The 14575-nt window shown below is 44.9% G+C and overlaps 1 protein-coding gene across 11 annotated transcripts in view; it reads left to right on the top strand.

The window, feature by feature from the left end:
* The window catches only part of AMBRA1 (autophagy and beclin 1 regulator 1), a 178149-nt gene that overhangs the window by 139148 nt on the left and 24426 nt on the right, over positions 1-14575 (top strand). For all 11 annotated transcript variants that reach the window (XM_032356354.1, XM_032356353.1, XM_032356352.1 and 8 more), the window contains 2 exons: positions 7706-7894; positions 8756-8910. In XM_032356354.1, the coding sequence (XP_032212245.1) occupies positions 7706-7894; positions 8756-8910 (344 nt within the window). The remainder of the gene's footprint in view (positions 1-7705; positions 7895-8755; positions 8911-14575) is intronic.

Below are 14575 nucleotides of genomic sequence, written 5' to 3'. Positions count from 1 at the left end.
CAGAAGCCTCAACCCACTGAGCCACCCAGGCACCCCATGGGTTGTCCCTTTGATCCTGTTTTTACTTTCCTATGTATATTTAGGTGTATTTCTAGATTATCCATTCTGTCCTAGTGATCTGTTTAATTATTCATGTGAGAGTACCACAGGGGTTTAAGTTTTCAGGCATTGTGTTTTAGAATCTGGTAGGAAACTATCTCTTATTATTATTTTTTTAATCCAGATTGTCCTGTTTGCTCAAGCAGTTTTATTTTCCTGTATGGACTTTAAAACTACTTTACTTCTTCCCTTCACCCCCACCCCCCAAAATTCCCTTTAATGTAATTATTGCAGTCACATTAAATTTATAAGTTAACTTAAGGAGATTCAGTATTTTTATGGTTAGATTTAAGAACATGGTATGGTTTTCCATTTCCACAAGTTTCTCTTGTGTTCTTAGTAATGTTTTAAAGTTTTCTTAAGGGATGCCTGGGTGGCTCATTTAGTTGGTTAAGTGTCTGCCTGTGGCTTAGGTCGTGATCTCTGGGTCCTGGGATCCAACCCCACGAGGGGCTTCTTGCTCAGCAGGGAGCCGGCTTCTCCCTCTGCCTGCCACTCCCCCTGCTTGAGCTCCCACTCACCTCTCTGATAAATAAATAAATAAAATCTTTTAAAGGGGGAGCGGCACCTGGGTGGTTCAGTGGGTTAAAGCCTCTGCCTTCGGCTCAGGTCATGATCCCAGGGTCCTAAGATCGAGCCCTGCATTGGGCTCTCTGCTCAGTGGGGAGCCTGCTTCCCCCTCTCTCTGTCTGCCTGCTTCTCTGCCTACTTGTGATCTCTCTGTCTGTCAACTAAATAAATAAAATCTTTAAATAAAAAGTTTTCTTCATATAGATCCTTTATAGTTCTTTTTTCAAAGATTTATTAATTTATTTGAGAGAGAGTTGTGTGCATGCACGCAAGCAGGAGGAAGGGCAGAAGGGGAGGGAGAGAATCCCAAGCAGATTCCTTGCTGAACGTGGAGCCTGACTCATTGCTTGATCCCACCACCCCGAAATCAAGATGTGGATGCTTAACCTACTGAGCCACCCAGTGCTCCTGGATCCTATACAGTTCTTAAGTTTACTGTTACAAGCTTGCTTTTAAAATCCTACTGCTATCTTACTGAATTGTTTACTAATTGTAGTTGTTACTCAGGTAAATCTCCTGCATGTTCTAGGTTTGTCATCCATAAATAATGGTAATTTTACCTTTTCCATTCAAAGTTTTACATTTGTGTATTTGTTTTTCTTGTATGTTTGCTTTGGCTACCACCAAAACAACGTTAAATAATAGCAGTCATCCTCATATTGCTCTGGATTTTAGTAGGAAACTTCTTTTTCCCAGTACTTTTTTTTTTTTTTTTAATTTTATTTATTTAAGTAATCTCTGTACCCAGTGTGGAGCTTGAACTCATAACGCTGAGATCAGGAGTCACATGCTTCTCTGACTAAGCTAGCCAGATGCCCCTGGCTTTTCCCCAGTAAGCATATTGCCGGCTTTTAGGTTGAACTAGAACTAGTTTATCATTTTAAGGAAGTCATCTCTTCCTATTTTATTAAGAGTTTTTATCAAGAATGGATATTGAATTTAGTCATAACTTTTCAGTATCTATGATCGTATTTTTCCCCCTCTCCTTTGACCTAATAGTATAATCATTATGTTAATAGATGCTGTAATATTGAACCCATCTTTATATTTCTTGAATAACCCCACCTGGTTCTTGGAGTAGTCTTTAATGTAAATTGCCTTCCCTGTAGCTTAGTAAATAGACTTTTTTTACTGATACTTGTCAGTGAGTTGGCTCTATCCAGACTTTTCTTTTTTATGAACTCTATGGATTTGGGTATCAATGTTACTATGCTTGTGTTATAAATATAATTTGGAAGGTTTTCTTTTTTTCTTTGGAACAGTTTAAATAGAATTGGAATTACTTATACTTTTTATACTTTAAAGGTCTGGGCCTGATGCATGCATGCTTACTTTTACATGCGTAGGGGGAAATACTTCTTTGATAACTCTCTCTGTCAACTGTCCTATGATGGTTAAACATGTATTTTTTTTTTTCAGATTTTATTTACTTATTTGACAGACAGAGATCACAAGTAGGCGGAGAGGCAGTCAGAGAGAGAGAGAGGAGGAAGCAGGCTCCCCTCTGAGCAGAGGGCCTGATGTGGGGCTTGATCTCAGGACTCTGGGATCATGACCTGAGGCGAAGGCAGAGGCTTTAACCCACTGAGCCAACCAGGTGCCCCAACACATGAGCTCTTAAGCTTATACTATCTGGGTTCACATCCCTGGTCAACCGCCTTCTAGCAGTATGACCTTGGTTAGTTACTTAATCTCTTTACACTTTGTTTTCCTTTTCTATAAAATGAGAATTGTAATAGTGCAAACCTCAGAGGATTGTTATGAGAATTTAGTAAATAATACTGGGCATTCTGAACAGGGTCTGACATAAAGTAAATGATTGGTGAGTGCTAGCTATTTTCATCATGTGTCCTTCTAGAAAATTGCATGATCCTTTGAGAGTATGGCCATAGCACTATAAATTCCCCCCAGCCCTTGTCTTTACTACTCTGAGGTATGTAGTCTTCCTCTCTGGAGAGTGATGTTCATGTGAACAAGGTGTCGTTCTCACCCTGTTGCCTTATTTGTAATGGGCTTCCCGTCCTTCTCTGTCATTTCTACCCAGTCGCAGATCATTTGCCTTGATAGAAAAGCAAAATATTCAGAATACAAGCATTGAATATGCTGCTAGCATAGCTTTGATGGTCTTTCTGGTTGTCCTTAACATGTTTTGTATAGGCCTTAACTTGTTCCAGCTACAGCTTCCTATAATCCTCCTTCTGTGTTTCTTCTTACATCTTTTGATCCTGACTCTTGTAAAACCGGAGTTGATCAGAGAGCATCATGTGCAACCAGATGGACTAGTTTGGATCATGCATGGTTCAAATTCCATATATGCCCAGTTTAGGGTACATATGTCCAATGATAGTCAATGTTCCTTTCCATGGTATTACCCTCTAGAATGCCAGTCACTTTTATCTGTGTTTCCTGTCATTAGCTCTTAACTTGTTGGCTGGTTGGTCTGAATAAAGTCTAGTTATAGTTGGCAGCATAACTCTTGACAGATGCAGCTGTGAGAAAAGTAAGTAGGGGATCTCTTCTGCTGTAGGATTCGTTTCTGAACACCATGCATCTCTCAGTGAAGGGTAGCCTTTGGCTTTGGCACACTTCGTGCCTGAGAGCCACTGGTCTTGAGTTTTATTCATGTGTCCAACAGCCATTATGTTGCTGGTCATCTGACTTACCTGAATGGTATTTAACTTTTCTCTGGAGTTAGGTTAAAGATTTTTGCCACATGTTTCTCTTAGTTGGGATGCAGCATTAATGAATTACTCTCTGTATAGTTTAGAAGTTTATGAAAAGACCTCATAGAGTAGGTAATCTCAAGACCACTTCATGAAAAAGTAGTTCATTGAGTTCACTCTGGTTTTTAAGAGTGAACTCTTCTTGGTAAAGAGCTTTGGTCAATTGGGTGCCCTGCCAGTACCAGCCTTCAGAAATCGGCAGCTGAGTGGTGGAAGACAGATACCATACCACGGATGTAGACATCCGTCCTTTGGGAAGGGCTGCTTTTGTCATCTGGAGTGCTGTGTAGGAGGTCTTATTCTGCACCTTGAGGGCCTCAGAGGTAGCCGAAAGGAAGTTTTCCTGCTGATTCAAATCCCTTCGTGTTTTCCAAATCAGTATCTAATGCATTTGCAAAAGTGCTGTAGCTGCTGATCATTTGCTCGGCCTCATCTGGCCGGCCGACAACAGGCTACAGATCAGCCTTCGTGCAAGGTGTTTGTTTATAATTCATGGAGCTGATACGAAGGCAGAGCCATCTGCTCCTCCAGGCATCACTATTTCTGACCCCTCCCATTCCCTGCTAGGGCATTTTTCACTTGGAAATCATTTATAATTAGGAGGAGATTACATTGCAGAGTCTGGAACATGGCTTCCTGCTGTCTTCTACATCACTTTTTCTCCCCCTGGAGCTGCCCCCTGAAGCTCTTAAGCAGCTTTGATTTGAAAAATCCTTTCTTTCCTAACCTTTTTTTCCATTCTGAGCTGCCCCATCACCCTTCGCCACATGTATTTTTGCGTTTAAGTGCAGGGCAGGTTGCTACATCTATAGCTCAGGGATTGAGGACTGTTTGATAAGGCAGCACTTGTCAAGTGTGGTGGTCCCAGACCAGCAGCACGAGAGACACCTGGGAACTCGTTAGAAATGCAAGTTCTCAGACCTCACCCCAACATTCTGTTTTGTTTGTTTTTTATTTCTTTTTTAAATTTCTTTTCATTGTTCCAGAATCCATTGTTTATGCACCACACCCAGTGCTCCATGCAATTGGTGCCCTCCACAATACCCACCACCAGGCTCACCCAACCTCCCACCCAACATTTTGTAGTTTAGTAAGCCCTCCAGGTGATTCTGATACATGCTAACACTTGAGAAGCAGTGTGGTAAGGCCAGGCAGGGGGCAGAACAAAGATTTCTAGTAGTGTGTGGGCTGCCAGTGTCTTGGGCTTTATTTCACTTCACCTTTTTCTCTACCTGCTTAACGTTGAGTCCAAAAGACTCAGTTGTTGAGTCCAAAAAGAGTGAGTTGTCCTTGTCATCAGTGCATTACTTTCCTAGTAACAGGTAACAGGTCTAAGAAATCTTGTCCTGTGTAAATTAACTCATCAAAATTCAGCCTTATGAGGAGAAGTGGCACAGTGGATTGGAGCAGTGACCACTCACCATTGTTACTGAACATTTCAATTTCCACGTGGGAAATTAACAGACAACGAGCAGCAAATGTAAGCTGCTAATTGGAACTTTGACATAAAAATGAAGTTGTAAACACACCACCCAGTGCTCCAGAAAGGAAGCTACCAGATCACTATGTGCCTGCCACATCCCCTTCATTAGGGCAGGAGTGAAACCCTAGATCACTAGCTGCATGGTTTCTGCAATTAAACCTGCTGCCGGAGAAGCTCTGCCTGAATTTTCAGCATTCTCTCTGCATTTACCATCTGCATGTCTGTCTGTCTGCTCACTGCAGTGACCGGGAGCGCTTTTGAAACTGGGTGGGGTTGGTGGGAAGGGGATGAACTTTGGGAGGTGACCACTGATTTGGAATCATCATAATGTAGTAAACACAAACACAGTGGCTTGGATTAGAGGCTGACAAAATGCTTTTTATCTATATGCCCAGTGTTTCAGGGGCTTAGAGCCAAGCTTTCCAGAAAAAGGAAAACCTTACTTGTACTCTCCTTCCCACCCTGGCCCCACTTAGGAATTAATCTGACAGTAAGCAGTTAAATGCCTTTTTTATATTGGTGGTGAGTTTTGAGGGTTACCATAGGCTTCTGTACGTTTGACAGAGTTGCGTGTTAACGCACGTGAGTAAGAGCTATGTAACAGGGAGACAGAAAAGCATACTTTCATAAAATACCCACCATGCATTTTCTGAGACATTAAATGTGGAATAAATGGTAATTATGCAAAACTGTCTTAAAGTTTGGTGGTTATAGTCTCAATTGTCAGTTTCTTTTTATCTTTCTGAAGGTTGTGCCAGCCTCAAGGTTAGAAAATCAAGATGGACTCATTCCTGATGCTTCCCTGTTCCTTCCCCCACCCCTTTTTTTATATATCCCCAACTGGAATCATGTGTCAATCCAGGAAAGGAGGAAGAGACTGTCATCTTTTTGGCACAGGCTTGGGACCCTGAGTAAGGAGCAGACGGTCTCAGTGCTAACTAGATAAATCTAGCCACACAGGGTAGAGCAGATGGTGGGTTGGAAGTTGAGCAGTACAGAGCCCTAATGGTGATAGCAGTGAATATTTGGATGTCATTATTTTATTAGTTAGCAAACAGAGACATCCTTGTGGTCCCTTCTCGGGTTTTGTGTGTAATGGTTCTGTAGGTGTCAGCCCCCAAGAGTTGGCACAATAGCCTAATCAATGTGTTCTGATGTCTTTTTTGATCTATTTTGTCATCTCTGTGGCTTCATTAGCAACACAGGGAAAGGAGGATGAATATGGAGTGTTAGAAATCTCTCTGAGTCCCTGAGCACCTAAGCCTCAAGGCCTCTGAAAAGCAATTCTTTGTTTTGTTTTCCTTCAAGTAATTTCCTGGGGAAACTTGCCCTTGATCTTCCAGGGCAAGCCTTTGGGCTTCCTGGAATAGATCACCTGGAATCTGGTAAGAGCAGCTGAGCTTGGTTTCTCCTTTCTTTTCTTTCCTTCTTTCCTCCCTCCCTCTCCCGTCCCTCCCTGCTCCTTCCTTTTTTTTTTTTTTAACCATAATGTGTTTGACAGTGGATATCCAGGTAATCTCCAAATAAGAGAAGGACCAAAAAGTTTCTTTGCATGTGCATTTGAAGTAGATCTAAGTGAGACAAAGCCCAGAGGAGCTTGGTCCCTTTGGATGTGTTATGCTGTTCTGCTTGTGCCAATGGTTTGGGCGCTCTGTTCCCAGGCTCATATCAAGGGTAAGCCACATCCTCCTGGCAGGGAATTACACAGTGGGTTTTGGAGATTCGAATGAAAACCAAAACAAAGCATGCAGGCACAGAGCCAGTGCTGGCCAACATCTCATTAGTTCTGTCCTGTGGAGCAGGATCTCCCCATCCCCACCAACACATTCTTCCACCACCCTCTCCCCCACCCCGATCCTGCTCCGTTGAGCCAAGAGCCTGCTGCCTGGCAGATCCTGGGCTTAATTCTTTTTTTTTTTTTTTTTAAGATTTTAATTTATTTGACAGTGAGAGAGGGAACACAAGCAGGGAGAGTGGGAGAGAGAAGCAGGCTTCCCGCCGAGCAGTGAGCCCGATGTGGGGCTCGATCCCAGGACCCTGGGGTCATGACCTGAGCCGAAGGCAGACCCTTAACAACTGAGCCACCCAGGCACCCCAGGATCCTGGGCTTAGTTCTTGGTAGCTGCCAAGTACAGACTGGGGCTGCCCCTGAGTGCTTGCATATGGTACGGGTAAGGCCTAGAGCATAGTGAGAAATGAAGAGTTCCAGCCATCCAGCCGCTGCTGGGCTGTGTTTCTGTCTGGCCTCTCTTGTGGCATTAGGGATTCGTATTGGCAAGGGGCTGTCCAGAAGACTGAAGTCTCTAACTGTTCCATTTCTCTGAAATGAGAAAATCAGACACAAACTCATGAAATGACTTCCTTCTCCAAGGTTGCATAGCAGCTGTGTGGCAGGACTCTCACTCCAAGGAAGCTTTACCTGAATCACGTTTCTCTTGGAATCAGTGGTTTTGCGTTTTCAATCATCTTAAGTTTTGGTCTTTTGGACAATAGCAGCTGTTGAGTGGCTCTCCAGGAACAATTTTTAATAACTTTTTCCTTATCTAATCTCTCTCAAATGAGGTTTCCTGAGTGTGAGCTGAGACTCAGCAGGTGGTTGTGATTGTGTTGAGTATCTGTTGTTTCCTATTAAGGTGGTAAAAGACATGTCTCTTTCCTGTCTCTTGTGTTCCTTGTTCTATGACGTTTTAGTTTGATTGACAAGGCGGCCTTTAGCATTTTTAGAGAGGGTTCCGGCCCTTAGAGAAGCCCCAGAATTTCTTGGCCCAGAATTTTTCACACCATCAACTCCAAACTTTCTTACCCTCTTTTCTTTCTTTGTCTGATGCAGCTTCCGTGAATGTGCTGGTGCAGAACTGCAAGATCTACAATGATGCCAGCTGTGACATTTCTGCAGATGGCCAGCTCCTGGCGGCTTTCATCCCTAGCAGCCAAAGGGGCTTTCCTGATGAAGGCATCCTGGCAGTGTACTCCTTGGCCCCCCATAACCTGGGTGAAATGCTCTACACCAAGCGATTTGGTAAGGGATAGGAAGCCCAACTTAGTGACAGAGGGACGCTGGTGCCTTGGCATGGGCATTCCTAGGTGAGGCACAGCTTAGGTAGGAGTAATGGTCATATCCTACCCCTGCTTTCCTGGGGCACAGGCCAGAGGAAGATTGCTTTGCAGGAGTCCTGGCTGGTAGTATTACAGACGACTTTCAGAATAAGAGTCCTTCCTGCCATGATAGTGTCACCAGCGTGCTCCTGTTGGGCCAGCCACGGATAAAGGAGGAGGCTTGGTCACGGCTTGGGGAAGCAGGCACGCTCATACACTGCGAGGCAGTTTGGTATTGTGTATTGAAAGTCCCTAAAATTTATGTTCTCTTTGATCCAGCAATCCCACTTCTAAGGAAATAATCAGAAAAACGATACCAAGATTTATATACAGGGATGTTCACAGCAGTGTTACATATCACAGAGAAAAATGTCAAAGAGTGAAGAATGGCCTAAATAAATGGTGGTGCACTGACAGGGCAGAATACCGTTTGGCCTTTAAAATGCTTTTATAGAAGAATATTTAATGGTGGAAAAATGGTCATTGTGTATGAAGTGGAAATAGTAGATTTCAAAGTGGTATTTATAGTATGGTGCCAGCTTTTTAAGATATGGTGCTATGATGGCAATGGTTAGCATTTGTCAAGTATCTTCTGTATGTCATACATTATACTCAATACTTGACATGCCTTGTCATTGTCTTCTGCACTCCTATGAGAGAGCCCCTGGGTAACCAAAGATGCAAATTGGAAGTAAAGAAAAGAAAGAAAAAGACTGAGAGGAACATTATTTCCTTGTGATGGCAAGAACTCTGGGAAATGTCTCTCTGTTCTGTTGGCTCTCAGGTCCCAATGCCATTTCGGTGAGCCTGTCCCCAATGGGCCGATACGTAATGGTGGGCTTGGCCTCGAGGAGGATCCTGCTGCATCCCTCCACAGAGCACATGGTGGCCCAGGTCTTCAGGCTGCAACAAGCCCATGGCGGCGAGACCTCCATGAGGGTGAGTGCCGTGGCTCAGGCCTCCACTGTAGGGCAGCTCTCCAGACTCGTAGTAAAGGGTAGTAAAGGACAGTGGTGTGACTTTCCAGTCAGGGCTACAGGTAGCATGTTTGTAAGGAGTACGAAAGAGTGCAGTCCAGTCCATCTGTGACCAGCAGGCTTCACTTTTAGAAGCTTTAGGCTGTTAAAAGGCAGGAGATTCCTCACACCCAAATCTGAGCTGAGCTACCCAGAGGCCTGAGAGTATCTTTGGTTGTAGCCCAAACTGAATACTTCCTTACCGCAGTGTGAGACCTTTAGTTTGGAGATACAAGAAGGACCCAAAGAAATACTTATGCTTATTTAAAAAAAAAAAAAATTTTTTTTCAGGAAGCAAGCTATAAAAAGTGATATATGTATACCATGAAATGTTCTTTTTCTGTGAGTTATAATCGTGTTGGAAGATGAGGCCTTTGGGTAGCTGCTAAGCTCTTAACCGTTTCATCCATTTCATTAGCAGAGGAAAGTCCTATTGGGACGCTCTCTTGTCTCAGGTGGAGACACTTTTGTATTGCCATAATAGCCTTCTGGGTATGGTGGGGTTGGTGGCCTTCTGGACTCAACCATACTGGTTTCTGGGTTCCCATGGGGGCTCATTTGCTTTTGCCAAGGGGAATTGAGCATTTGAATGGTTCTCTAATTAGATGGTCTTTAAGCTCTGTCTCAAGCTAAGAACCTGTGAATTCCCTTAGCACATTGTGTTGTGCCATTTATAGTTTTATGCACTTGTTTATGTGTTGTTTTGTGTTTTCTTTAGCTGAGTGGTGTGTATGTTTAATCTGCCCAATTAGGTGCAGTATAAGCTCCTTAGGGGTGTATCCCTGAGGGCCCTTCATTTAGTGCGATGCATATAGATGCTTGATGCCTGCAATGGAAGCATTCTTTTAACGAAAAAGAAATAGGATCTGTTACATAAAAAGTGACAGAAAGTGGGCAGCCTAGTGTGGTGGTCGCCAGCCTTTTCCTCCCATCTCCTACAGGGACCCTCTCCCTGACTCTGCTGAGTCATTTTCCAAGCACCCTGAATTTCAGAAGGCCTTTCTCACCAGTGCCTGGCCTGCCCTCCTCTCTGTCTCAAACCTGACTTCAGCAGCTCTTTTCCTTCTGCGGGACCTTTCTAGATCACTCCCTCCTTGTGCCACGATGCTGCCTGGTTCCCTGAGCTCATGTTAACACACGTCATACCAGACTGCACGGACTTGTTTCCGTATCCTTGTCCTCTCTTGGACTGTGAGCTCCTCGAGAGTGAAGACCATGTCTGTGTCATGTTTATGAAGTCCAAGTACCTAGGAAGTAAGCTGGCGTTTAGGAAAAGCTGAGCGAATGGAAGAGAATCTCAAGAAAATGTCCTCCTTAGCATTTCTAGGTGGTAACAAGCAGAACCAGTGGTAGGTGACAGCATGTTCCACCAAGCCCCTGAAAGGGTAGAAACAGGCAGTCTGTGCTCTTGACATCATACTGACAGGAGAGTCCCACTTCTTGAATCCCAGATGACTTTGGAAGGATCTGATGTTAGGTGCTTGGGAGAGGACGTCATGGGGAGTTCACGGGCCTGTTTTCTTACCTAGATATTTGAGGATGGGCATTGAGGTTTAGTTTACATATTCTTATTTTGCTTCTCTTCCGGAGATTTGGATGGTGAAGTTACCTGGTGTCTGCCTTTCACTACCTAGAATCCTGGTCCTAACAGCTGTTCTTCTAAACCCTTCCTGCCTCATTGTGGAGTAATTGTTTATAATCATTAAGAGACAGGATCTGATCTCGGCAACACTAATGGACATCTTGAGCCTCTTCCGGAAGCCAGGGCTCCTGCCCAACTCCTGGGTGCAGCCTGCCAGTCCTCCATCCTAGCAAGGTTCCTCCTTCCCATAAGTAGCTAGAAACATCTGGCCGAGGACAAACAGCTGCAGGGCGGAAGCCAAGATTTTGGTACATATGGGGCTGGCAGCTCAGGGGGTGCCATTGGAGGAGTCTGCTAAGGAGATGTGGTAATCCATTGCTGTCCTGCTAAGGGGCTCAGGGCGGCTAGCCAGCTGCTGCATGCCTCGTGACAAGAGCTGTTTCTCAGGCCTCCTAGAGAGGCTTTTTTGATTCTCAGTAGGCACCATCTGCCACTTAGGGAGCTGAAGTAACTAGAAAGCTCCCATTTGGGAAGTGTTCCTCTCACCCAGGAGACAGGATCCAGGCTTCTGAGCAAGGTTTTGCTTACCCTGTGTCCACCGAGTCTGACTTTAAACCCCTGCGCTACAGAAAGGTTTCTGGTTTTCCAGGTCTTGGTTGCCCCTTAACATCCAGAGGCACCAAAGCATTCAGCAAATGTCCCTGAATTCAGTCACTGGTGGAAGGGAAGAGACACCAGCTTTTTTTGGATAGCTGTGCTGTACCACCGTTTAAGGCAAGAAGTGCCTTTTTGTCTGAGAGCAGGGAGCGAGGGTTTAATGGGACAGTAGAGCATCTCCCTCTTTGCACAGGTAAGTATAGGTGGATGTCTCCATCTGTCGCGTCAAGCTCTGTCTTCCGAAGGAATGCTTTAGTGGGTGATGGGCCTGTCCTCAAGCTTCTCTGCCCAGAATTCCCCTTCATTTTAGTCTTATGTCTTGGAATTCACTATGGTAATATTCAGAGAGGTGAGCTTGTTGGGTCAACAGTCAGTCCCAGGAGAATGTCCTCCAGAGCATTGACTTACCTGATTTTAATTCCCACTAAGTGACTCTCTCCCCGAGAGATGATCTCTTACCCAGTCCCATACAAAGACTCTTCTGTGGGAGATGAGTCCCACATCTCCACTGCTGGTTCGCCTCCGTGCATTTGTTCAAAGCGGCTCTTCAGACCTCTAGATGAGTGCTTCTCAAACTGTGCTCTTGGGACAACCTGCGTTAGAATACATGGGGTCCTTGTCAGAAACAGCACTTGAGGCCTGAAGAGCCACCTAAGAATGGGGCGGGAGGGGCACAGGTATTTGTATTTGTAAAACGGGCTTTACAGGTGATTCTGATACGCACTGGAGTTTGAGAACTGCTGTTCTTGATGACTGCTTTCTCCATTTGAGGTCTCTGCCCTCAGCCTTCTCGGCAAGGAAGAGGCGCAATCTCAGGTTTGCTTGGGGTTTTACGCGTGGTGCTCTGATCCTTGGCTAATCTTGCTGCCGGGAACGGTGGCCTTTGAGCTCCATTTCCCACCAGACTCTCACTTGGCTTGTTGGTTGGCCGTGCTTTACCTCCCATTCTCCTCAGCTGTTGCTGGCCTCTGGGGCTCTCCCTTCTGTAACCATATGCTGGATTCTGTTCTTCCTCCTTAGTGAACCATTTTAATTTTATCCTTGTTTCTAGGATCCAGCGTCCTTTTGATACTTCCCTTCTCTGCTTCTGAGGCTAGGCACTGTCTTCCTGATTTTAGAATGATTGGCAAGTCTGGAAAAATAAGACTGAGAACGTATTTTCTCTCTCCCTCCCCTCTGTCCCTTCCAGCCTCTTCCAGGCTGGGGATGCCACTCTGCCTCGGGGTCTTATTTTCTGTCTGACTCCCTTGCTCTGGAGCCAGGGAGGGCTTTTGGTTCATTTCTGGGTTTGGTTTTTTTTTTTTTTTTCCTGTTTGGTTTTTTAAGTTAGACATTTGGAGATTGCTGAGCTGAAGTTTTGCTGAATTCTCAAAACACTAAGCTGCCTGTATGCCCTCTCTGCTTTCGTTTTCTAATTGGAAGAAAGCATAATATTGTAACAGAAACTGCAATTAATTTTCCAAAATAGTGGCAACTTGCACATTATAATAACTTTGGTTGTAACCAAGTGGAAGGATAATAACAAAAATATAAAATTACTAATGACACCAGAAATAGTTCTCTAGCAGACTGTTCTTCCACTTGTGTGTAAGTAAATTTTACCTAGAGCAAAAGTCAGCAGCTGGGGGAGTGGTTCTGGGGCATTTTGAGCTGGAAAGAAAGAATAAGGGTTAGTGCTTTCAACACAGGAATTAAAGTGCTGTCTACTCTATTTCCCAGATGCGTAGACCATCCCTGCCCCCAACAGGTAGGGGATGTGGGCACATACGTGGTTAAGTAAGAACTGAGGCGGACCCTCACTGCATAGTCCCTGCAGGCCTGGAGGCAGTGGTTGCTTGACTCTCACTAGTGCTGGTTTGCTTTTCTCTCTGGTTATTTTATTGGCAGAAGTGATGGATGAGGACACCGTCATTTGACTTGGATGGGAGAAGCCCTAGGACAGAAAGCAATTTAGCTCTGGTTTCTCTGTGGAACAGCATAGCACTCTTTAAGGCAAAGCCTCAAATACTTAAGGGTCAATTTTATTGAAAGCTTTTTCTTTGTGGCTGTGTGGTAAAACTGTCTTCAAGTGTGGAGCTCCTGTTACCTAGACAGATTACTGGTTTGGAGCGGGTGTTGGAGAGAGAGCCAGTCGCTCGCTCCCTCCCTCCCTTCTCTCCCGGTTCTCTTCCCCTTCTCTCCCTCGTTGTCTTCTCTGCTCGCTCTCTCCCTTTCTCTTCACTCCCCTCTTCCCCTACTTCTTCACCTTGAGAGTCCTACTCTTCAGTGGCGGCCTGCCCCCGTTGTACACCTTCTTCTGGAACCCTGGACCTAGAGACACGCATCCCCCTCATTCTCAAGCGATCCTGGGCAGCAGGGAAGGAAAGGAGATTTGATACCATTTTCTCTACAGACCGGCTGTAGTTCTCAGTGTATACTCCCCTGGGACCACATCAGCATCATCAGAGGTGATTTGGATCCTCATCCTCATGTGAGACCTGCTGAATCAGAGGATCCTAGAGCGGGTCCCGGCCGTCCTTGTTTTACCAGGCCCTCCTGATGGCTGCACACTCAGTCAAGATGGAGAGCCAGTCATTGACTGCACAGGGATTCTAGTGAGACCTCCCCTGTCAGTGTAACCTTTGTCCTTTTCCTTTTTGCTCTCACCCTGTCTCTGGAACCTTATCTAATTTACTTCTATGGCTCCTATTTATTAACCAGATCTTTCAGGCACTTCCAGGAAATTGAGAAATTGAGGATACCTCCAGCCCAAAGCATTCTGGATCATGCTGGCATCCTAGTAATAGTACTTTTAAGAACTAATGCCCTGAGGCCTTTTTCTGTTTCTGATTAAAATTCTTAACCTGTCCACGGTTGACTTGAGCTCTTAACTGCGAGCCCCTGCCTGCTTGCCTGCATGCTATAGAATGTAGAGATGCCTCGGCTTAAAAAGTGAGAAGCAGTATGTTTATCTTTCGCTCTAGGCCCTTCCCTGTCTGAAGGAGTACTTCTGGAGTTCCCCTTTCTAACATTCCACCTGCTGTTATCTTTTGATGGGATACATCACTGAGATGCCCATTAATGGATAACTTAGAGTCATCCTGATTATAAAGAAACATCGGTTGTATTTCTGTCTTTTTATAACCATTTTCTGTCATGTATACAGCCATCTTCACAGAGCCCAGTGATGACTGATTATTATTATAAGTTCATTAAAATGAACCACAGAGGGGCACCTGGGTGGCTCAGTGGGTTAAAGCCTCTGCCTTCAGCTCAGGTCATGATCCCAGGGTCCTGGGATCGAGCCCCACGTCGGGCTCTCTGCTCCGCAGGGAACCTGCTTTCTCCCCTCTCTCTGCCTGCCTCTCTG

This window comes from Mustela erminea, chromosome 9 (assembly GCF_009829155.1).
Source record: "Mustela erminea isolate mMusErm1 chromosome 9, mMusErm1.Pri, whole genome shotgun sequence".
NCBI classification, from domain to species: domain Eukaryota; kingdom Metazoa; phylum Chordata; class Mammalia; order Carnivora; family Mustelidae; genus Mustela; species Mustela erminea.
Note: the sequence above shows the minus strand (reverse complement) of the source record. Positions and strands in the feature narration are given on the sequence as shown.